Source organism: Pteropus vampyrus, unplaced genomic scaffold (genome assembly GCF_000151845.1).
Source record: "Pteropus vampyrus isolate Shadow unplaced genomic scaffold, Pvam_2.0 Scaffold473, whole genome shotgun sequence".
Classification (NCBI taxonomy): Eukaryota; Metazoa; Chordata; class Mammalia; order Chiroptera; family Pteropodidae; genus Pteropus; species Pteropus vampyrus.
In genome coordinates, this window is record NW_011889254.1 from 54,409 (window position 1) to 78,928 (window position 24,520).

The window sequence follows — 24,520 nt, forward strand, 5'->3', positions numbered from 1 at the left end:
TTTTGAAAAGTTAAACTACCTGGAATGTGATCCTACAGGGGATAATTAACACAACGCCTATCCTTAGATTAAAACAGGAGACAGAAAGAGAGGAACTAAAGAGGAAGCCAGAATAGCAAGCTCTCTATTACTTTTCCTATTTATATCTCTTTTATCATCTCCTGCCCTTTAGTAAATTCTTGTGTATTTCAGTTTTGTCTTAGCTGTACATTGGGGAATAAAGGAAAGACTCTCCGAATCTCTGAAAGTTCTTAGCTTCATTATTTCTAAAGGAAAACATTAATTTTCTTCCAATAGTATTTCTAAATTCATCGGGAAAATAAAATTGTAACCACACAAACAAAATCTTACCCAATGGCTCTTTCTCAAAGTCAATCTTGATGGTCCCAGCAATTGCATATGCTATTACTAAGGGCGGAGAGGCTAAATAGTTGGCCCGGGTATTGGGGTGAACTCGACCTTCAAAATTCCTGTTCCCAGATAATACTCCAACAGCTACAAGGTCTCCCTGTGTAAGGCAAGAGAAAAATCGAGTCAGAAAGAACAGAATGCCTAGGTTGCTCAGTTTTGACCATTTGCCAAAGTTTTCCCACCACCTGGATGTAGCTCTTTAAGCCTCCCTTTCACTTGGTCCTCTACCCTACAGGAAAGAAGAGCTCACAGTGTCTACCCTGTGGGAGACACTCTGGGCCAAAAGACACAGAGACATGTTCAGTGGTTTCTGCTGATGAGAAAATACCAGGTTGGTCAGAAGGCGACATCATGGTTATTTTGCTGCCTGGGGCCTAAGAACAGGTGGGAAAGACTAAAAGTTGAAAGTTAAAGGAAGCCAGAATTGACTTACATGGATTCTATAATTCATGCAAAGCAAACCACATAGTATTTCTCAACGCTACAGAATTTATGGGACAAAAACTGAGTCAATGCACCATAGTTTAGATTCATTTGTGTGGCAACTTTTCTGACTTTGAACCAGTTTGCAGATTACCAAGAATAAACAATTTTGGAGCTGTCTGTAGTTAAAACCTGAATTTATTGAGCACTTGTGTCCAGGCACCATACTATCTTCTATGTCTATTATCATCTCAATGCTCACCACTCTACGAAACAGGTACTATTATCATCTCCAATTTACAGTTGTGAAAACTCAGGTACTAAGAGGTTAATGAATTTGCCCAAGGTTATACAGCTTGACTCCAAAGACCATACATCCAACCACATTCTCCTCCTTCCCTAGGCTTTCTTGAAATTACCTGTGTTTTGGTCACATACATGAAAAGGGACAATAGCTCTGAAGACCCACAGACTCCTTTGAAATTACCTGTATGATGGCTTCTACCACAGGTTCAGGCAAGGGCCCACTGTTGCCAATGCAGGTCATGCAACCATAGCCCACCACGTCAAACCTAGGTGCCAAAAGAGAAGCACAGGATAGAATTCTCAGCAAGCCCTTCTGCTGGGAGCAGTTCCTAGAGACCACGGATTTAAAGAGAACAGCAGTGCAGGAAATAAGTTTAGTACAGTGCTGTTCCTATTAAGCTTTCATTCTTGGGATCATTTTGATATATTATTCAATCATCCTAGATCATTCAATTAGACTTCTTTTTAAGTAAATTATAAAAAGGAGTCTAAATGGTCTAAAATTTTTAAAAGTTGAAATCAGATATGCCATTTATTGTCTCTATTCACTACTTTTGTTACATAATCCCAAGGACTTTTGACTTTCATGAGGCACATGAATAAAATCTGGCATCCAAATTAGGAGTAAAGGGGAAGTTGGAGAAACTATATCTGGCAGCAAACACTAATTTACATCAAGGAATGGGAACACTTTCAGCCGTGGTAAATAATGATTTTCATACCAAAGGGCAGACTCTCAGTTGCAGAGCCAGTGCTGGTCCATAGCAGAGAAAAGAAGCCCCCTACTCTAGGAGGGCGCAGCACTGCACCAAAGCTCAGGCTTGATTTCAGCCCCTGATCTGCCCTTCACAGACACCCTCGAATGATGAGCAACTAGCACCAATGTCCACGGGCATGCCCTACTCTGCTGGAATGTAAGAGTTTTAGTCTACTCACTATCTGACAAAAGACAGCACAATTACATACCATCAGATAAGCTTACATCTATTACAAGGTGACATAGCAAGATACATGTGGAATACAACAAAAGCAATGGTGTATAAGAAAGTTCTCTCTCACCCAAGCTGAGACAGATAAGGCATGACTCCGCTTTCTCGCAGGTAGTAGGTGACCACACCACTCCCAGGAGAAAGGCTAGTTTTGATGTATGGCTTCACGGTCAGGCCAGCATCCACAGCTTTCTTTGCTAACAATCCTGTGAGATAGTAAACACAGACACCGGGTGGGTGGTCACCTACTCTAGGTGCCAGGAGAAGCTGGGAAAAGGGACCGACTTTCAGTCTGCATTTCCTGCTACTGCCTGACAAAGCTCCATTCATATTGGTACGTTCCGCTATTTCTGCTGCCTAATAGAAATCAAAAGCTCACTGGCCCGAAATCATTTACATGTAAGCAGTAAACTCAAAATTGTTCATGGAAATGAAGAAAGAGATCTGCCTTTTTTTTTTTTTTTAAAGAGATAAACCTAAAACTGTTTAGAATATATTACAGAATGAGTTTTTAATTTTTGGAGGGAAAGTAATCTAATTATATTTTATTTGGAAGAAAATTATAATTGGAAGGGCCCTTTCTTAAGTATATGAATTATGTACTGGGTGGTGAGGAATATAGTCAGTCTAGAAGTAAAAATCTAGTCCTCAGATATTTCTTAAAGTGGAAGATCAAGAGCTCCTGGGTCATTGGACTTTCAGCAAATACAGAGATTATTAGGAAAACTGGGTGCTCTGTCATAGGATATATATCACAGAAATAGAAAAGAAATGAGAAGACAAGCTGGTGACTTTGCTTTAGGAAACTGGTTTGCTTCAGACAAAAATAGCTTAGCTGACAAGGAAAGTTTTCCTTATGCACTTATCTACTTCATAAGGAAAGAATTATTGATACCCTTTGGGTCTAGGGACACAACAAGCACAAGAGGAATTCTTGGGGATGCTCAAAAATCTGAGAACAAAAGAGAACTTATATTAATGAAATTTAGCACGTAAATATTAACTACTAACCAGAATTGCATAATAGGCAAGTGAGTATTATTATTGAGTGCCCTGTGCCCTAATTCAGATGCACTTGACAATATGTCTAAGACAGACTAAATTCCACTGTTTAAAAAGCCTACCAGGGGTTTTACAGAGAACGGTCTGACAGGAAAACAGTTATTTTTCTTCTAAAGTATGACACAAGAGGCTTTATCAGAAATTCATCTTTTTTTTGCTTTCTTCTACTTACTTTCTGTGTTAATTCCAAAGATTATTATGCATTATGTATTCTACTTTATTTACCTTGTTTTGGACACTATGTATTGTGTAAACATTTCTGGGCCATAAAATCCCTCTGGAAAAGACAAGATTCAGGGAACTAGATGTAGAACTCAGCTAAGATCCTGGGTCACTTATCCATATGGCCATGAGGAGGGTTTCAAATGCACTTACCTGCTCCTAACATCACAGATGGATTACTGGTGTTTGTGCAACTGGTAATGGCAGCAATTACCACAGAACCATGAGCAAGGGTGAATTCGTTATTATTATAGATAAAAGTCTTATAGTCATCATGATGATCTGGAGCAACCTGGAATCCTTTAAATCCTTGCTATGGGAAGAAAAAAAGAGAAAAAAAAATTTTTTTCAAAAGTTCTCTTTTGAAAGAAGAAGAAATACTTTCAGAACTATAATTTTAAAGAATGATTCTTAACAAAACATAAATATCTTGGCCAGTGAACTCTGAAATGCTACAGAAAAATTACAGTTCTCTTAAGTCTTTTAAAATCTTTACAAAAGGCAGTAATGATTCTGATCTTACTGTGTCTTGAATTTAATAATTAGTTCCTACCTAAAAATGGAAATGCTAAAACTATAAATTTAGTTCAAAGTTAGTCTAATTGGGACTCTGACATTACTGTGGAGTTTAATGGATACAGACTGAGGTCACTGATTTTAACCTGATGGAAATTTAGAAAATGGTACCATTTTGGTCAGATTAAACTAATCGTGTTCAATAAGGCAAACAAAGTACAGAGGAACATTTAGTATAATTCTGATGTTACAAGGATAAAATTCATCACACATCTTAATCATTCATTTGGGAAATGTTCATGGAAAATCTGCATATAAGAGGTTATATCAGGCACTCTGTGGGATACAGAGGTGATAGTGACATAAATCTCATCCTCGAATGCACAGTCTGGTAAGGGAAATTAGACATGCAAATAATATACAGTACCAGAAATATAAGTTAAACAATATGGAAAGCCATCATCAAAAGGTTTCAGACCAAGTGCCATGAAAGTTCAGATGAAGGAGAGATGACTTTCTGCTCTAAGATCTGAGGCTACATTGCAGAGGAGCTGACAGATTTAAGATATGTAGATGAGGAAGAGACATGCAGGCAAGGAATGGCGCGAACAAAAGTACAATGGCTGGAAAAGCCTGGACAAGTAGAATGAATAATATGCAAAGTAGATATGCCTTTTTTTTTTTTTTTTAATGCCTACAGTGCCTGGTCTTCCTAGGTGGTCTCCCATCCAAGTACTAACCAGGTCTGACCCTGCTTAGCTTCCGAGATCAAACGGGATTGGGCGTGTTCAGGGTGGCATGGTGTGTAGACAGATATGCTTTTCAAAAGTGAGTTGAGTTGTGTTTATAGAGGGTCAAGTGCTCAAAGGAAGCTGCTTGGCTCCTGGCTAACGGGAGAGGCATTAAAGACTAGGGATGGAAAAAAAATGCCCTCGCTGCCAGGCTTCAGGAAGATTCACCATGAGTGGGGCGAAAAGAACCTGGGCACCAAGAAACCGGGCTCAGGGCAGGGCTGGGCATGACTTCCACCCACCTCTCCTGAGCCCCTACCTTGGCTCCAAGGCAGCTCTCAAAATCCTTTTTCATGTCAGACACGGCAACTTTGTCTTGAGGCCTCTTGGGTCCACTGCAGCAAGGTACTACCGTTTTCAAATCCAATTCCACAACCTGTTCCCCCAGAAGAAAAGGAACTGTAGAACTGACACTTATACTCACAAAGAGAAAACACAAGCCACGCGGAGCATTTAAAAGACCAGAACAACTAAAATGAACAAACTAAAGTACCACATTCAAAACAAGAAAGTTGATATTCATTTTAACACTTAAGGGATGAATTTCCAGTCATGAAGAGGGTCACTTGCAGAGCGTGGCACAGGCAGGATGCCTTGTCATCTCTCAGAAAGACATTGTAGGGTGGGCATTGGAGCGGCTGCCCAGTGTCTTCCACTCGCCCATCTTTGTGAAGCAGCGTGTATATCCTTTTCATTTTACGTTAGTCTGAGATGGGTTTTCTATTGAAATACCTAGACTGCTGCACTTTTTCTAAAATGATTTGGGAGGGATACAGCCATTAAAACATCAAATATCAGGAAATGGGCCTTAGTTTAATGGAATATTTCCTTCCCTTGATGTAATGAAAGAAAACGAGGGTCCCACATCTAGTATACCCTCTAATCTTGGCTGCTGAGAAAAATGTGGATTCAGTGTGCACCCTAGAAAGTAAACGAAGGTAAGCCGTGGGATAAATCAGAGCTAATTCATATGTTCACACCTCCATTTCTTTCCCCATCTATAATATCGATGAGCTTAGCCTTTAAATAGCTCTAGTCCTTCTAGTGAAGTCCTTCTATCAAGGTCTTCTACATAAGAGGAGTAAATCAGAGTCAAAAAGGGGAAGCACATCCAGCCCAATCTAATGGCCAGGGAGAATGGATGAAGTTACATTGTTTAATGTTCACAGTTCCTTATCTTTTTGATTTTTCGGCCCTTGAACACCCCGTTCTCCAGCAATGACTTGGCAATGGCTAATTTTTTAACTATACCACCCAAGAAAAAACATATACGACTAAAATCACAGCCTTGGGGAAAAAAGAAACAGTTAGTGAAGGCGCTCCCATACCTGGGCAAAGTCTGGGTCTTGAGAGGGGTCACTGAAATCACGAAACATTCCTACAGCCTGCAGATACTTTTTAATGTGCTTTACCTTTTCTTCATCACGACCTAAATGGGCATTTTAAGAGGTAACAAGTAATAAATATTAATATTTCCTGGTGAAAGCTATAAACCACCGCCTCCACCAGCAATTATGCAAGTAATATGCATTTCACTTACACACAACAGCTCTGCTGATACCTCAGCATTCAGGCTAACAGTCTGACTCTCTAGCTGATGCTGCTATTTATTAGGGGCCATTAACTGATTTGTTGTTCCTACCAAAGAGACTAGAAGACTCTAGCCTCCTCTCTATTATGGTCTTAAATTAGGAGGATCCTAAGCCTAGTAATTGTCAGCGCACACCTATGCCTCTGCCTTTAACTGGCCACAGACTCAGCATTCCATCTTATTATTGTTAAAATAATAATCCACCCTGACTTCTACCACAAACTACCAGCTATGAGCACTTTCTGTGTGCCTGGTACTGTGTGCTAAATGTTTCGAATGCATTATTTCAATCTTTAATCCTTTATCATGACCTTATGAGACAAATACTGTTGTTATTCTCATTTATAGATGAGGAAATGGTGCTCAAGAAGATTAAGTAACTTTCCCATGCAACGCAGCCAGTAAATGTCAGAACCAGATCCAAACCTGAGTTTGACTCCAAAGTCTTAATTCATAATGCTGTATCACCAGGAATATGACCCTGAATGCTCTGCATTTAATTCTTGAGACCCTAGTTATAAGAGACAATACTCACAAAGTATGCCCAATGGACATGCAGTCTATCCATTTCTCTGACAATCAAATAAAACTGTTTGAAAACTTGACTCTTGAACCCACAATAGATCAGCACTTTTTTGTTTGCCTGTTTCTTTTAACTGAATTGTAAATGTCATCAGCTTTCAGCATGAGCCTCGTAAGAGCTGACGGTCTGAGCTTCATTAACACATTTATCATGACTCGTTATTGAGCCCACTGTTCATTACATCTCATGCCATCTCTTCATGAACATGCACGGAAGAAAGTTCTCTTAGGTATGAATGAGAAAGGATTCTACTTCTCTGATGTGGTATATTTATTTCAATTTTACAGATGTTTCCAATTTGTTGTCAGATCAGTAAGAAGTTCAGTGGACACCTCTTGAGCCACAGAAACTAATCTTAGCTCTGGAAATATTTGCAGCTTTCTCCTTTTTCCCTCCCTTATTTAAGGTGATTCCCTCAACTATTTATTCTGTTCTTTAATTTCTAAATCTTTTTCACTTCAAATCCTTTGGGGATCACGGGAGGTATCAATCAATTTTAATATGGTTATATTTAATAAAAACATTTTTTAAATAAGCTTTTTCATCACAATCTTAACTATATCTAGAGAAAATTAGGAGAAGACTTGGATTTACCTGCAGTCTGTAAGATTCTTATGAAACCTTATCAAGAGATGTGTACTTGCCCCTGTCTTACTTTGCCAAAATAACTTGGCTTAGCTCTTACCTTAAACGCCCAAGACTATTAATATTTCACAAGAAACACTGGCCACTGAAACCCTTCAATAGTAAACACTGAATACAGATGAGAACGCACAAGCTTGTCTGTTCTTTTCTCCTTAATGAATTAGTTCTAATTTTAAGAGTCATTTGGAAAATAAAAGGTCTTCTCCATCTCTGTCACACAGAATGAGGTATTAAAAATAATTATTTCACGTTACCTTGTTGTTCAAAATGACCCAGTGGCTTCCTAGAACATTAGAATAAAATCCTAACTGCCCACTGTGGCTTACGAGCCTGTGGGATCGGGCCCTGGCCCCCGCCTGCCCACCATCTGAACTCACCTCCCATGGCCTCGACCCTGGGCTCTAGCAGCACAGGCCCCTCTGCTGTCTCCTGAACACACTGTACCTCTCTCTGTCTTGGGCCTTTGCACCGGTGGTTTCCTATGCCTGAAAAACACCTCCTCCATCACTTCTCATGGCTTGTCCCCCATCACTCAGACATCTATTCAAATTGCACTTCTAAGAGCCCTTTGCTAACCTTCCTTAGAAAATAGCATCCTCAGGTTACTCACCCCCCCACTTCTTCATTATCTTATAAACATATTATATTAATACTTATGTACTTATTTTTCTCCTTCACTGGAATGTAAGCTCCGCGAGGGCATAGACTTTTTCTTGTTCACTGCTGAACCTCTGGGACTTAGACTAGATAATGTATCAAATGAATGACTTAATGAATATTTAGTATTTAAAAAATAAACTTGAGAAATTAAAAACAAACGAACGCTTTCTCAAAGTTAAAGTCAAATTTCTGAACAAATATATGTATAGGTATAGGTATATACATATACGTATATATATGTATACACACACAAACACACAGTTAAAAAATCACTGACATTCCAAAATAGCTTCAGATACAGTCTTTCATTTTACCTTTTAGACAGCTCTGAGACGGGTATCATGGAGTGCTGCCCCTGTTTGGAGCCTGGAGGCCTCAGGTTTGGATTCTAGCTCCCTTATTTATTAGCTTTGGATACTTACCCCACCTCTCTGATCTTCGTTCTTCTCTCTTATTAGTTAATTAACTAATCAATCAATCTACTCTACAGATACATTAAAAGGATGGGTACCAGGTGCTTGGCACACAGCGGATGCCCCACAGACAGCAGTCACAATTACTTGTTTCATGCTATATAACTAGTAGTAGAAGACCACTATAAATATCTAGGCTTCCAGCATATCTGAGCTCTTTCTATTCGCCATACCATGTCTACCTCATATCTTCTGAAATCTCAACAACTATTTTTTTTTAGGCGAGGCAGCCCTTGGTTGACCTCACAAATTGCAAGGACCTTGTCAGTTTACAATCCCATCCTTTATCTATCTATCTATCTATCTATCTATCTATCTATCTATCTATCTATCTATCTATCTCTCATCTATCTATTTGTTTATTTATTTATTTTTAACGCCTACAGCACCTGGTATTCCTAGGTGGTCTCCCATCCAAATACTAACCAGGCCTGACCGTGCTTAGCTTCCGAGATCAGACGGGATCAGGCTTGTTCAGGGTGGGATGGCCATAGTCTCAACAACTATTTTGACTTCACAGAGAGAAGAAAAAAAATCTGTAAATCTGACCTAGTACACTCTGAGGGGCAGAGGCCGAAGGCAGTGCTCCAATCCTCAGCATTCTGTGAAACTTTACCAAGGGCCTTCTGTTCTCACGGTTCTACACGTACCTGTCTGTATGAGGTACTTGATACTGACTTCATCGACCGGGAAAAAGGCGGCTGTCGCTCCATACTCTGGACACATGTTGGCTATCGTGGCTCGGTCGGCAATGGACAGTTGGGTTACTCCTGGCCCAAAGAACTCGACAAATTTTCCCACTACCCCAACCTGGCGGAGGTGCTGAGTAGCAGGACAGAAAAGGGTCAGAGTTGATAGACCATATCTAAAATGCATAGCTATCACCTTGTAATTCTTATAAACTAACCTTGTGAGTAAACACAAACAATAAGTTAGCTCAAAATATTTTTGATTTTTACTTTAAAAAATAAAACTTAAAAAGTAATGCCAACTAAATATAACACGGTATTCTAGATCGATACTAGAACAGAAAAAGGACACTACTGAAAAACTCGTGAAGCCTCTAGTTTAGTTAATAGGGCCATAACAATGTTAACGTCTTCGTTTTGATAAATGTGGCATGGTGTTGTAAATTAACATTTAGGGAGGCCAGGAGAAAGGTAACAAGACCTCTCCTGTAAATCTAAAATTATGTCAAAACAGTTCTTCCAAAACAAGGTAAGAAAAAGTAATGCCAAAAATATAAGTAACAACATGAAGAAACCTCTTTCAAAATGGGAAACACTCTCTCTAATGAGATCCTTGGAAGTGCCTACAAGTGCTAGAAATTAAATTCTTTCAACCCAAATACATTATGACTTGCACAAGTTGAGTAAGTACGTGGTTGCTCTTAAGGGTGTAACAAACAAATCTGCTGAACATAGGTACAAGTCTAATGGGACCAAAACATCCAGAGAGTCTGACTTCCTTTTCCACGCAGGCCAATAGCCAGGCCTGGGCCTCAGTGACGAACCTGGCCTTACACGAAGCCAGTTCCATGAACCGTGGACAACCACAGGGACAGGCTCTTTTGGTTACATGGAATTTTGCCAAATTATGTGTGCAAGTCTTATATTATTCCACATATGAAGAACAATGCACAGACATCTATGATAAACTATAGTGTTCAATTAAATCCAATTCCAAATTCCACAAAGATTAAATCGAAAAGAAACTTCTTTTGGCCTTTATCAGTATAATGTCATTCCAAATACCCCAAGCCTAACAAACTGTACAATCAGAAAAAATTCTATTTGTGATAATAAAAAAATTATTTTTCTGATAATCTTTCAAAATAAACTGGCCTCATTTTGCAAAGCAAGCACATCACACAGACACAAAAAGAATTATTTCCTAAAAGTGCTAAAGAAAAAGAGAAAAAAAACCAAAATATTTTCCAGCTTAGAGAAACATCTCTTGTAACAATGTAACTTACAATGCAGAGAGGGGAATAAAAAAATCAAACATTCATAGAAAGAGTTTGTTATTTACACACAAAGAAGAACTATGGGCGGGGAGGAGACTGTAGTAAAAGTAGAATCACATGCATGAGAATGGTTCTTACAACCTCAGAATGGTGATTATTCCTAGGAATGGGAGGATGGCTTTAGCTATAAATATTACTTTTTATTTCTTAAAAAGTACACATACAAGCGAGCTCTGGAGCAAACATGGTAAAATGTTATCATCTGTTAATTCTATGTGGGTAGGCATATATATGAATATAATTTTTACTTTTGTGTATTTGAAATATTTCACAATTTCAAAAACGTTTTTAAAGAAAAAAAATCCATGCAGTGACAGGAATAAAATAAACATAATTATCTAAAACTTAATCATAGAATTCTCCCTTATCCGATCTGTTTTTAAAGTCACCAACATACTGTTTTCTAGCATTTCCAGAGCACATGGAAACCAAGAGAGACCTCATCATATATTTTCTCTCTGTTTGTCACTATGACTCTCCAAAACCACAGAACAGGCAGCATATGTTACCTTGGTAATGGTTAGCACGATGTCAGTGGATGTTACCAGAGGATGGGGATTTCCCATCAGCCTGTAGCCAATCACCTGGGGAAGCACCATGCTGATTGGCTGACCCAGCATGACAGCTTCTGCTTCAATACCACCCACACCTGCAAGGAGTGGCATGATAAAATAATGCTTTCTTTATTTCTCACCATATCCCTCAGGCATAATTCAGTGTCATTAATAGATAACGAACCCAGTTACAATGTTGTACTAGTACACAGTTATATTTCCATAAAGAGCAGTATTCTTTCTATAGAATTTTTAGTAAGTGCTTCTCCAAGTGTGGTCTCCAAACACCTGTATCAAAATCCCCTTGCTTACACACCAAGTGGACTGAGGTTCAGGAATCTCTACTTTTAACAAATACCCTAGGTGGTTTATTCTAAATGTCCCTAACCCCTTATTCCAGTTCATTCTTCCAAACATAGGCATGAGGCACTTTGCTGGGCACTGGAAATACAGCAGTGAATGAAACAGACAAAATACGTCTCTGATACTTGTGGTCATGCAAATTCATGCTACCGGGATGTAATGGTATCAAAATAAAGGTACACGCTATAGAACAACATATATAGAAGAACACTCACCCCAACCGAGAACGCCCAAACCATCAATCATGGTAGTGTGTGAATCTGTGCCCACGAGGCTGTCTGGGTAATAATATCCATCTTGATCAAATACCACTCTTGCCAGATACTCCAAATTCACCTGGTGGATGATTCCTGAGCCAGGGGGAATAATCCGCATGTTGCGAAAAGCCTGAGAACTCCACTAGGATTGAAAAACGGAAAGAACACTATGAATGCCTGACACATTTCTGTGCAGCCCAGCTCTGTGGCGCTCCTCCCTCGAACCCCACATACCTAAAGAATCAACCACTGGGACCAAACTCTGCTCATACCTTTAAAAATTCAAATCGTTCTCTATTTCTTTCAAACTCCAAGTCTTGATTCTTCTGTAAACTGTCTGCCCTGTCAGAGAGAAAAACTTAAATGTATAAATTTTAAGGCTTAAAATGTTATGCATCAAATTTATTGGTGATGAATAAATAAAATAGTAATTTCATCTGCAGGCCTGCTGGGTGGTATTATTAATTCATTGACATGGGAAAGGAAAGGTAATTAGCAAAGGTAAAAAAAAAGTAATTGTTATTTGGCTCAACTGATTCCTGTGATGCCATTAAACATTGTGGGTAGAAAATATTAAGTGAATTTAAGTTAAAACTAATTTAATCATAAAGTATGACTCACAGGAACAGACTCAAGATATTTATGGTAACAAGAGCAGCTTAGATATTTATTTTTTCCCCCTCTTTAATTTCCACCCCCCAATTTCTACCCCTGACCTATGGATGTTGCTATTTCCCCTTAGGAACTGGATCTCTGAAGGCGGGGTGTCTCCTCCCACATGCTCGGGGCGTGTACCCAGGGCCGGTGCCCCGAGGGCACTCAGGGGGGGTCTGGCTCACCCCGGGTATGGTCTGTGGCTCCACCTGGGGTGCGAACCTAGGACCTTCTGCGTGTAAAGCAGATGTGCTAATCACTACACTATGGAGCCACCCCCAAGAGCAGCTTAGATGTTTAAAGAGCCCGTGTTCTTATACTCCTTTCTCATCCTTGTCCTCATTATAACACCTCTCCGGGCTAAGCCGTCTGGGCTGGCATTTTCATCTGCTTATGTTGGGAGATAGGAAACAAGCTATGCTAGGAGGCACAGAAGGTGCTCATAAACTATGTATCATGGATTGAGTGAACATAAGAAAGCATAGTAAAATTAATAGCTAAGACAAACCCAAGTCCAATTTCATTAATAGTTAACACTCCTAACATTACTAAGAACCCATCACTATTCTACATACTTTACACACATGAACTCATTCAATCACCACAACGACCCTTCACATAAGCACTACTATTACCCCAATGTGTAGAAGAGGAAGCTGAGGCACAGAAGGGTTAGAGAGTGTGTCCGTGGCCAGAGCTGTTGTCTGAACCCAGGTCTGATGGCCCTGGGGCCTCTACTTTAACCACTATACCTCTCATCCACCCTTTTCCTTCACTTATTGATGATCTGCAGAGCCTACCTCATGGCACATGTGGGGAACACAATAGTGCAAAAACAGCATGTGCACTGCCTACTTGGAGCTCAGAGCCTGGTGAGAGGTACAAGCAATTATGAGTGTGACTATCAATGTCACGATATGGAAAGTACAAGGTGCCATGGGAGCACTCAGGCCAGGGGTCAGAAATGCCTTTCCAAATGAAATCACATAGATGTATGCTGAGGGGTGAGGGGAAGTTAGTCAGAAAACAATAGGTAGGCACTCTTTGGGAAGGAAAGAACTAGAAGCATTTGTTATTTACAAAAAACACATTCAGTTACCATGCTGATTTTTTTTTCTTTTTCTCTTGATGTGAATATTTTCCAAGAATAGTGTTAGTTGCTTTAATGAAATCAATCCCTGAGAGTGTCTTACAGCAGCAGCCCACAAACTATAGCCCAAGGGCCAAATGAGGCCCACCCAGCATCTCTATGTATTTGGCCCTCAAGCAAAGAATAGTTTTTAGATTTTTAAAGGTTGGGGAAAAAAAGAATGTGAACAGAGACAGTCTGTGGCCAGCAAAGCCTAAAATATTTACTCTTGACCCTTTACAGAAAAAGTTTGCTGATCCCTGATGTACAGAATGAATGTCTGTCAATGTGTGTATGTGTTAGAGAAGAGCAAAAGGAAGAAATAGAGAAAGGAGAGACCCTGGTACAGTAGAGCAAAGGAGTACACCACTCCTGATCCCCCCGGTCAGCAGACCCTCTGGATCCTCTGGATCCTCTGGACAAGGTGCAGCTAGCTAGTCCTCAAGGTACTCAACTCCACCATCTCACTAGTACACTGAGGGCTCTATCCTTCCAATTCCTACCTGTCTTTTCAGGTCCAGATCCACATCCCCAATGTATCTGGGGCTTCTACATCAGGAATACCTTGGGCACCACAAACTCAACAGGCAAACGCTAATTGCTTGACCTTCTTTCCTAAATCTCATTCTCGTCCTTGTCTGTCCATATCTCATTTAACGACCTCCTGTCCTAACATGTAGCAACTACAACTATCAAAGTCTTTATTCCAGAGATTGCTCCCTAATTGGTTTCTCTGTCAGTCTATTCACCAGAATACTTGTGTACTGTCACCAGAACTGGTTTTCTAAAATACAGATCGCCGTGACCCACCCTGAACCTGCCAAATAAAAGTATAAACACCTTGCTTTAAAAAACAGTCCTACAATCTCTCCTCAGACTTCCTTTATAAGCCCTCACCCATCTTCCCATCCAAGCTTCAGATGCACTGCAGTGCAGACCTCATATTCTCCCCAAGTCCCTTTGCACACAATCTTCTTTCCGTGCAGAATGCCTTTTCTTGCTATTCTCCCTGTGGTAAATATCCTTCAGTACTCAGAACAAGGGATACTGCATGAAGGACCGACCCTCTGATGGCCCGAGTCAGGATGATCTGCCCCTTCTCTGTGGTCACTACATTCACCCACTGCATTAAAGTCGTGTTCACTAATCTCTCTTCTCTTCTATGCTAAACTGTTTCTGGTATAGTAGGTCTGTTAAATGGATTTAATTTAAAAAAAAAAAAAAAGAAAAAAGGAAAGCATCTTGAAACATTATTCTTTTTTTTATTGGAGATTTTTTTTTTTATTAGTTTCAAGTATTCACTACCTTGGTTAGACAATTATATAGTTTATAAAATGATCCTCCTAATTGCTCCTTCTCTCCTCTGGTTTTCCACCTAGCCAATATAATACTACTAACTGTTCCTTAGATTCCACATGTAAGTGAAATCATATGGTATTTATCTTTTTCTGTCTCACTTATTTCACTCAGCATAATAACTTCTAGGTCCATTCAGGTCATTGCAAACATTATTCTTAATCATATGTGGTCCCTTGGCTCTGGTGTCCCCATCACTTCTGCTGTACTCTGAGCACTTGTGAATTCCCATTAACTTTTATCCCCTTGCCTGCAGCACCAGAAGGGTATCAGAGCTTCTCACAGCAGAAACAAGGTTGGAAGGGGAATATTACCCCAGAGAATGAAGAGAACATCCATTTGATATAAATGACGTATTTACAGGACAAGGAGAAGTCAGAAATGCTTTGGTTGTTTTATATGTTAATTCCCGGTAAAAATCTATTTATTCATGAAAACATAACATCAGTTAAGCTGACCCTGGCTCAATTAACTTAGTTCTGGTTATTGGCATGAATAAACAGACCTACAATTCAGATTTTTGTACCACTAAGAACTTTCCTAAATTCACTCAGTCTAATGAGCTTTTAATAAGGTCTCTGAATGTGAATGGCCTGACAATCTAAAGAGGAAAATTCTCCTGAGTCACATAATTTGAATTCAGATTTGTACATACTTTTGGATATACTTCAACGTTTCTGAGTATTATATTTAATGGTACTCTAAAAATTCACAAACAGTATATACAAAGGAGAGAGTTTTCACACTCATAAAATCTAGTCAGAAATTGTTACAATATACTTGTTGGGATTTTTTAAAACGTTTTTTTTTTCCCCTGAGAAAATTTTGTAAAACATTACAATAATGTGTTAGATCCTCAATTCCTAAAGATTGTGTGAGGCCAATTAATATTATTCAAACCATGCAAAGAGCTTAGAAATATTCAACTGAGAAAATTTACCACCTACCACTCTTTACTCAGTTTTTCTATTTCATTTTGGGAAATAGCTGGAAATAAGCCTACAGTATACAGTTCCACAAAGTTTGAGAAATATCAAATTTAATTCCTTACGAACATGAGGAAAGAGACAGGGAGGTCAAGTTGCAAAACCAAATTTAAGAAATGAAAACAAAACACCACCAATGAAAGCACTTCTAACAGAAATGAGACTCGTGGACATGGAATATAGACTAGTGGTTACCAGAGGGTAGGGGGTGGGGGAGGAGGTGGGAGGTAGATGGGGTTAAAGAGGTCAAATATAGGGGGTAATAGGAGGATGAATTGGGTAAAGTAGATCCAATATATGGTAGCTGAAGGAAACTGGACTTTGGGTGATAAACACACAATAAAATATACAGATGTCAAATTATAATGTACACCTGAAAATTATATAATTATATTAACCAATGTTACCCCAATAAACTTAATTTTTTAAAAAAGGAATAGTGTTAGCTAGATTTGAATATCAGTGTGAAATCAAAGTTCAGCCCTGGATTTGCTATTTTCAGAATAATGTCTTCTGTACTACAGTGTAAATGAAAAATGTCCATAAAAAATTGAAACCAAAGTTGATGAATGTCAAGGTTTACAGAGAAAAAGAATCCCTGTGAATTTGGTGATGACCCAGAATCATTAACTGCTGAATAGTCAGGAGCTCTTTGAATTGTGAGTCCAAAGGCTTTAGACATTAAAAGAATTGCAACCCTGTCTTCACCAGTACTTTCCCTTTCCAGGCCAGCAAAATGAAGTAAATTCATCCACACCAATGAGAGTTTCCAAGAAAGATAAGGTTAGCCATGATTTTGTGAGGCTACTTTTTGTAACTCCTAAAATAGGACTTTAGGAAACATCCTTAGTCTTAAATAGGATAACATTGTGTGTATATATATATATTTAACTCTTCCCTCTGAAATCAAAACATTCAATTGAGATCATGTGATTTAAGAAAGAAAAAGAAAAAAAGATGTTGCCTAAGGATGGGTTTAGAGTCCAAAGGAAAGGAAAGAACTGGCAAGTATCCAGACGTTTTGTTCCAAGAACTGTCAGTTAAAGATAAAGCAGATTTTTCTTTACCCTGCATTTATTTGTTTGGATATTGGCAACACTAATTCGAGAATGACCAGTTTCTACATTTCTCTTGAGGCTGTACAGAACCCACTTAAATCCCCAAGGAAGCAAATAATGGTTGCCTTTTCCCCCTTCAAATGGTTTGTTTTGTATTCTTAAATGATGTTTTATAATAAAGCAATAGCTACTTATTGTAAAAATAAAGAACAATTACAATCCTAGAAATAATCGGTTTACCACCTTCTCTTTCCAATCTTTTAATCTCTACATAACTTTTCATCATGCTGAGATCAGTCTATACTTGAAATTTACACCTGGCTCATTGAACTGACACAAACATGTTCCAAGTGTTATGTAGCACATTATAACTGTAAAAGTTACCTAATAATTCACTTTAAAGACATACCATACTTTAATAAATCGTTCTCCTTTGTTGGACATTTAGAATGCTTCTAGGTGTTCATTAATAGAAATAATACCTTAACAAACACTATTTATTTATTAAGCTTTTTCTGAATTTCATGTATCTATTAAGCATAAGTTTGGAAGTAGAAATTCCAGGACAAAGAATATCTCAGTTTCTAAGCACCTTAATACATATTGCTTTCATCATTTCTAATTTACAGTGCTTTAGTGGTGTATAAAAGTATCTCCTTCATGACACCTTTATAATGTTTATTTTCTACTCTTAACTATATTGATGAGAAAATGCTATCTCAATGATTTAATTTACTTTTTTATGACTTGTAAGGTTGAAAAGGCTTTATATATTGTTTACCATTTACATTTTCTTTTATTGTAAAATGTTCACTTTCCTGTTTACTATTTTTTAAATTGAATATACAGACTCTTTACATTAAGGATATTAATCTTTTGTCCTATTTGTTGCAAATATTTTTTACGTTATTTCTTGTTAACTTTGAAGTCATTAAATCTATAGATTCCCTTCCCGCACTTTTTTTTTCGTTCATTGCTTCTAACTTTAGAAAGATCTCTCTCATCAAGACATTTGACATATATATCCCTAAATTTTCTGTTAAATTTTTTAACTTAATTTTTTTAAAGATTAATGTTTCAATGTATATGAACTGCTCCCTTTACCAAATAATTAATTTTCCTAGCACTGTATATAGAATAATTATTTCTTTCTTCACAGATAGATGATCATACTTTATCTAGTTATACTTCTAAGTTCAGATCCCAACCTTCTAGCAGGACCTGGTTGCTCTCTCTTGTTGCATAATCTTGCAGTTACTTCTACAAAAGCCAATATTCTCTCCATTTTGACTTTAGGTTTGACTGTGTGACTTGTTTTGATCTAGGCCTCAAAATATTGTGGGTTCCTGCTTGCCCTCTTGAGCCTCTGTGATCAGCTGCTTTCTCCTTCAGCCTGGACCACCAAAAGAAACACACACGGAATGCCACTGTCCCAGCTGCCTTGCATATGTGCAGTGCAGTGTAAGCAGTCAACCTAGCCAGGGCTGGATGAAGCAGAGCTGTCCTTCTACGCTCAGCTTAGATCAGTTGACCTCCTAACCCAGGGGATCCTCAACACCCAGGCCATGGACCGGTACCAGTCCATAGTGTGTTAGGAGCCAGACTGCACAGCAGAAGGTGAGTGGTGGGGGAGGGAGCAAAGCTTCATCTGTATTTGCAGCCACTCCCCAGCGCCAGCATCACCACCTCAGCTCCACCTCAGATCATCAAGCATTAGATTCTCATAGGAGTGTGAACCCTACTGTGAACTGTGCATGCGAGGGATCTAGGCTGCATGGTTCTTAATGAGAATTTAAAGCCTGATGATCTGAGGTGGAGCTGAGGTGGTGATGCTGGCGCTGGGCAGTGGCTGCAAATACAGATTAACTTTAGCAGAGAGGTTTGACTGCACAAAGACCATAATAAATCAACTGCCTGTAGACTCATATCAAAACTCTATCAGTGAGTGGCAAGTGACAATTAAGCTGCATCTGATGGTAGGCTTCAGAGTGGCAAGTGAGTTGATATACTTCAGTTGTACAGCTGCATCTGGTGGCAGGCTTAAAGTCAGAATCCAATACTTATTTTAGTCTATGTATGGCCCGCCCATTATTTTATTTACTACTTCCATCAATTCCTCTTTCCCGCACTGTATACTTAGTCAGAGTTGTGGTAAGCCCACAAACTAAACTTAGCCAGAATGAGTAAAAAACAATACCACTGGAGAGCTTCTCCGAAAAGGGGGAAAGGCCCAGTGATGAGACAGCAGAAGACTCTAAACAAAAAGACTGCCAACAAAAAGAAAGCTGCATTTAAAAGAAAATACCAAGAGTCCTACTTAAATTAAGGGTTCATTGCAACAGGTGATTCATATTCTCCAAGCCCACTTTGTATATGTGGCAACCAGCTATCCAACAAAGCCCTGAAACCTTCAAAACTGCTTTGCCACATGGAGACTAAGCACCCTACATTAAAAGACAAGCCTTTAGAGTTTTTTTAAAAGAAAAAAATGTGAATACGTAAAACAGAAGCAATTATTGAAGACCACCACTTCATCAAATGTGTCTGCACTGAGAGCATCATTCTTACTGGTTAAAGCTAAGAAGCCCTTTACAATTAAGAGTTTGACCCTGCCTGCTGCTAAGGACATTTGTTGTGAAGTTTTAGGAAAGGCTGCAGTTCAAAAGGTGGCAAGTGCTCCTCTTTTGGCTAGCACCATAACTAGACGGATTGATGAACTAGCAGAGGATCTTGAGGCACCTTTGTTAGAGAGGATTACTGAGTCACCGTGGTACGCAATCCAGGTTGACTAGTCTACTGATGTTGACAAGGCAACAAAGCTAGTTTTTGTGTGATATATTTTTCAGGAGGCTGTGCATGACGATATGTTATGTGCACCTTTACTGCCAACAAACACCACAGCTACAGCACTATTCAAGACTCTGAATGTTTACATATCAGGAAAACTGAACTGGTCATTTTGCATCGGTATACGCACGGACATAGCGGCTGCCATGATCGGACGGCTTTCTGGTTTCACCACTCAGGTCAAAGAGGTCGCTTCTCAATGTCTATGCACTGTGTCATCCATAGAGAAAAGCTGGCTAGCTGAGATATGTCATCTGAACTTATGTTTTGCGAGATGTGATTTAAAAGGACCAACCACATTAAAGTACATGCCTTTAACTCACATCTGTTAGCACAGCTCTGTGAGGAGATGGACACAAAGCACATCTGTCTTCTCTTGTACACAGAAGTGAGATGGCTTTCTAAAGGCAGATCACTGGCCAGAGTTTTTGAGTTACGAGAGTTGCTCTAGAGCTTTAAAGAGTTTAAACATTACTTGCCAACCACAAAAGATCCCCGAACTGGGAAGGAATGGATCCATGACCCATTTGTAAATAAGCTAGGTGAATCGACTTTGTCCATGCTAGAAGAGGATCAACTGCATGAGACTGCAAATGACAGTGGCCTTAAAAGTATGTTTGAAACATTTTCAAATCTCCACATGTTCTGGATTAAAGTCAGGGTGGAATATTCTGAGAATGCCACAAAAGCACTGAAAAGTTCCATTTCCAACATCCTATCTCTGTGAAGCAGGGTCTTCTGCAGTGACAGCAAGCAAAACGAGATTATGGAATAGACTAGACATATGCGACACACTTTGGGTGGCAGTGTCTTCCATCACTCCCAGGTAGGACTATGTAGTTACAGGAAAACAAGCTCAGGGCTCCCACTGATTCCGCATTATGGTGAGTTGTATAATTATTTCATTATGTATTACAATGTAAAAATAATAAAGTGCACAATAAATGTAATGCACTTGAATCATCCTGAAACCATCCCCTCCTTCCCCCGCCCCAGTCCGTGGAAAAACTGTCTTCCACGAAACTGGTCCCTGGTGCCAAAAACGTTGGAGACCGCTGTATGACCAACTTGTAGATGTGTAAAAAATAAATTCTTATTATTGACTGCCACTGAGATTTTAGGGCTAATGGTAGGATTCTGGCAGGAAAAGAGAAGCAGATATCCCAAACAATATAAGAACGAACAAAGGAAAAGATTATGGAAACCCACATGGAGAGACAGAGATAGCCAGATGAAACAGTTACTTGGGATCAAAAAAACAACAAGACTCCAGTGGTTTAAAAAAAAAAAACAAAAAAAACTTCAAGCTCTCTTAAAGTCAAATACCTACTTGTACTGACAAACTTTAATGGCAGAAATTCATGTGTTTTTCACCCAGACTTCAAGCTAAATTTAAACGTAGGCTGCTCCTATCCAAGAAATAAATAGAAAAAAAGAATTTTTAATTCACTGCCCCCTACCTCCCAAATTTTTCACTGGAAAATCTCTATTAAGTTTGAGTTTTTCTGAATATACCTTTTAAAGATTTTCTTCTTTTATTTAATTACATGCACACACACACAAAGAATTGCATGCCATGATTTTGCACAAAGCATAAAACCCAGGTATTCAGTTTAATCTCTCACCTTCTGTTGAAATCAACCTGGATGGAATGATCAATTACAAGATCAGCAGGACAGACAGGGTTTATTTTCTCTGGATCTCCTCCTAACTTTTTCACAGCATCACGCATTGCAGCAAAGTCAACCACAGCTGGAACGCCCCTAAGAAAAGAAGGAATTAAACAGAAAATAAATCTGTTAAACACATATAAGTGAGTTTTTCAGCTTTTGTCTCCATTGACAAAATTGGCAATGAGACTGTCTCATCAGTGAAGCTAACGATGAAGGACTCAGAAAAGTGAAAAGTTTCTAACTCCATTTCCTTGAGCAGAAATCACCTAGGTAGTACGGGCCATGACTCAGCGGTATCTCTATATGCAATTTTATCAAAACATTAAAGTTAATAAACAATATAGTCTAAATAGAGAAACTCCAGTGAAGCTGGTGCTTAAAAACTCTAAAACTTTTAGTGTCATGACTGTTTCCCATTCACATGGTGAGTTGACAAAGACCTGGACAAGACATATGGGTTACATCTTCAACTTCAGACCGGATTTAAAAGAATGGATATAATTCAGAAAAGTAGGCTGTGAGTCAAATTTATAAGTGAATCCTTCCTTTTCATTATATTAGAGTATAAAATTTGGGTGCTCTTCCTCTAGAAAAATTAAATTTGGTCTCCAGGAGGAATATATTAACATCATGTAAAAAATGGAAAGGTAGTATTATCTCAAAAAAGAGGTCTGATGGGGAACAAAGATTCCTGGGAATAGCAGGAGGCAAACTGAGGCTGAAGAGCAACAGGTCAGGCCTTGTGAACTACACGTCATATTAATATTCCAAGGGCAGCTGTTTGAAACTTGGCTCCCTGGGTGATAGGACATGTGGGAAAAAAAGATTCCAAGATAGCTCTACTCTATGTTATTTCTTTCACCTTTCGCTAGTATACTTAGAATTGTGATTCCCCAAGACCAAAGACAATGACCTTTGCCACTGGAAAGGTGCAGTGATTACACAACCTGATTTGCCTGAGACAATCTCGTGCTGTGTGGGATTAAGAGCCCCCTTTCATTTTCAAAAGTGTCTGGATATTGGGCGATAAATTATATGGTCACTGTGGTTTTTAGTTTTTTTTTTTAAAGCTTCTTTAAAGTCTGACAAGAAAGGCAGAGTAGAAGAGAGTTCAGTGACATATTAGGCTCACGTAAAGTCCTGCAGGATGACACGGGCAGGCTTAAATGGCACTTCTATGTTCTTATGCTGCATGATATTCCAATTTAGGATATTTTCAACATCATTTTTCTTCACCAAAAATTGATCACAGTTTCGAATGGCTGCCTCCAGGAGAACTCTGATAGAAAATGGTAAGCGTTCTAGGATAAAGGAGAAAGCATAACAAAACAAACAAAAACCATGAGACACCTTATTATAAGAACTCTACATAAAGTTGATAAGAGGCATCAGACTATTCTCCCAACAGGGAAAGAGGGTAAATATAAACTGATCTCAAAAGTTTAAAATATGAAGATATTGTATGAGTTTAGGACACATTCAGTACACATTCAGAAACCCACAAACTAGGTGAAAATAAAATACTAGTTAATCCTTTCATAGAGCCAGGGACCTACCATATCTTGAATCATCCAATTTATTCAAATTGAAAAATTTCTTTCCTGGTTGTGCAGGATCCAAAGGCTCAGCGAGGTGTACAAATGGGTTGCTCATGGTTCCTGATGGCCACGTGTCCCTGAAAAGGAACAAGAACGTTTAATGTTTACTCTCAAAGCTGGACCTCATTTATTCTGATGAGCATTTGCCCCCTTTAAGAATTATCATACACATTCACTTTAAGAAATCACTCATTTTTTTAAAGGAGGAGGAAGGTGGGGCCTAAATAATACAAAAATGATATTCTTAGCAAATAAAATGAGCTTTGTGAAGCTATTGAGAAAGCTAGCATTCACCTTTTGAGAGAGTATAAAATCCTGAACTTCTTTTGTCTTATTTCTACAACTTTCCACTGATAAATAAAAAGATGAGAAATGAAGGAGGTGTCTCATGGTAAATCTTGAATATCTGAGCAGACCTCTGAGTTGGACTCATGTCTTGCTTGATAGGAGGTAAGCAGTTCATAGCAGGTGACATTATGCAATTGTATAAAACTTGAACTTTGAAAGCAGCTCTGCAGCATTTTAAATAAACGTGTTAGTGAGAAGTCTTCCTGACTCACTTTTGCATTTGGAAGCAACAGTGTAGTCACATCAGGGAATTCTTATGGTACACTGTGGTGCAATTAAAGTCCAAACTCCCCAGGGGACTCTCTAGCCCGGCTCTGAGCAGGACTTCTCAGGTATCTTCTCCCCACTACCTATCCCCTGCTTTATTGAAATATAATAGACAATTAGTTGCTTTTATTTTCATTGCATAATTCAATTAGTTCTTTTTTTTTTTTCAATTATAGCTGGCATACAATAATATACCTGTTTCAGTTGTACAGCATAGTGATCAGAGATCCAGGTAACTCATAAAGTGATCACCCCACTAATCTGGTACTCCTCTTCCCCCTTACATATATACTACAACATTATCAACAGTCTTCCCCATGCCACACTCTACATCCCCCTGTCTATTCTGCAACTACCCATTTATACCTCTTAATCACTTTGTTTTTATTTGCTGTCCCCCAAAATATTCTCTGTATCTATGAGTTTATTTCTGCTTTTGTTGTTGCCGTTGTTGTTGTTCTTTAGATTCCACATGTACGTGAAATCATGCAATATTTGTCCTTCTCTGACTCATTTCATTCAGTGCAATAACCTCTATCTAGGTCCATCAAGGCAATATCTTTTTCCATCCCCTTCCTTTTAGTCTGTGTGTGTTTTTTAATCTGACGTGAGTCTCTTGTAGGCAGCACATATAGAGGTCTTGTTTTCTTATCCATTCAGCAACTCTATCTTTTGGTTGGAGCCCTTAATTCTTTTCCATTTGAGGTACTTGTTGAAGGGAATGTATTACCA

The 24,520-nt window shown here is 38.8% G+C and overlaps 1 protein-coding gene and 2 pseudogenes across 2 annotated transcripts in view; all 3 read right to left on the reverse strand.

The window, feature by feature from the left end:
* The window catches only part of ACO1 (aconitase 1), a 68,185-nt gene that overhangs the window by 22,336 nt on the left and 21,329 nt on the right, over window positions 1-24,520 (reverse strand). For both annotated transcript variants that reach the window (XM_023524570.1, XM_023524571.1), the window contains exons 2-14: window positions 23,132-23,250; window positions 22,708-22,876; window positions 21,528-21,665; window positions 12,145-12,214; window positions 11,831-12,014; window positions 11,208-11,347; window positions 9,323-9,494; window positions 6,049-6,149; window positions 4,980-5,096; window positions 3,567-3,726; window positions 2,200-2,335; window positions 1,322-1,406; window positions 352-508 (exon numbers count right to left, since the gene is read on the reverse strand). In XM_023524570.1, coding sequence (XP_023380338.1) covers window positions 352-508; window positions 1,322-1,406; window positions 2,200-2,335; window positions 3,567-3,726; window positions 4,980-5,096; window positions 6,049-6,149; window positions 9,323-9,494; window positions 11,208-11,347; window positions 11,831-12,014; window positions 12,145-12,214; window positions 21,528-21,665; window positions 22,708-22,876; window positions 23,132-23,228 — 1,726 coding nt within the window. In that variant the 5' untranslated portion in view covers window positions 23,229-23,250. The remainder of the gene's footprint in view (window positions 1-351; window positions 509-1,321; window positions 1,407-2,199; window positions 2,336-3,566; window positions 3,727-4,979; window positions 5,097-6,048; window positions 6,150-9,322; window positions 9,495-11,207; window positions 11,348-11,830; window positions 12,015-12,144; window positions 12,215-21,527; window positions 21,666-22,707; window positions 22,877-23,131; window positions 23,251-24,520) is intronic.
* On the reverse strand, window positions 4,621-4,740 carry LOC111732613 (annotated as a pseudogene).
* LOC111732612 lies at window positions 9,050-9,168 on the reverse strand (annotated as a pseudogene).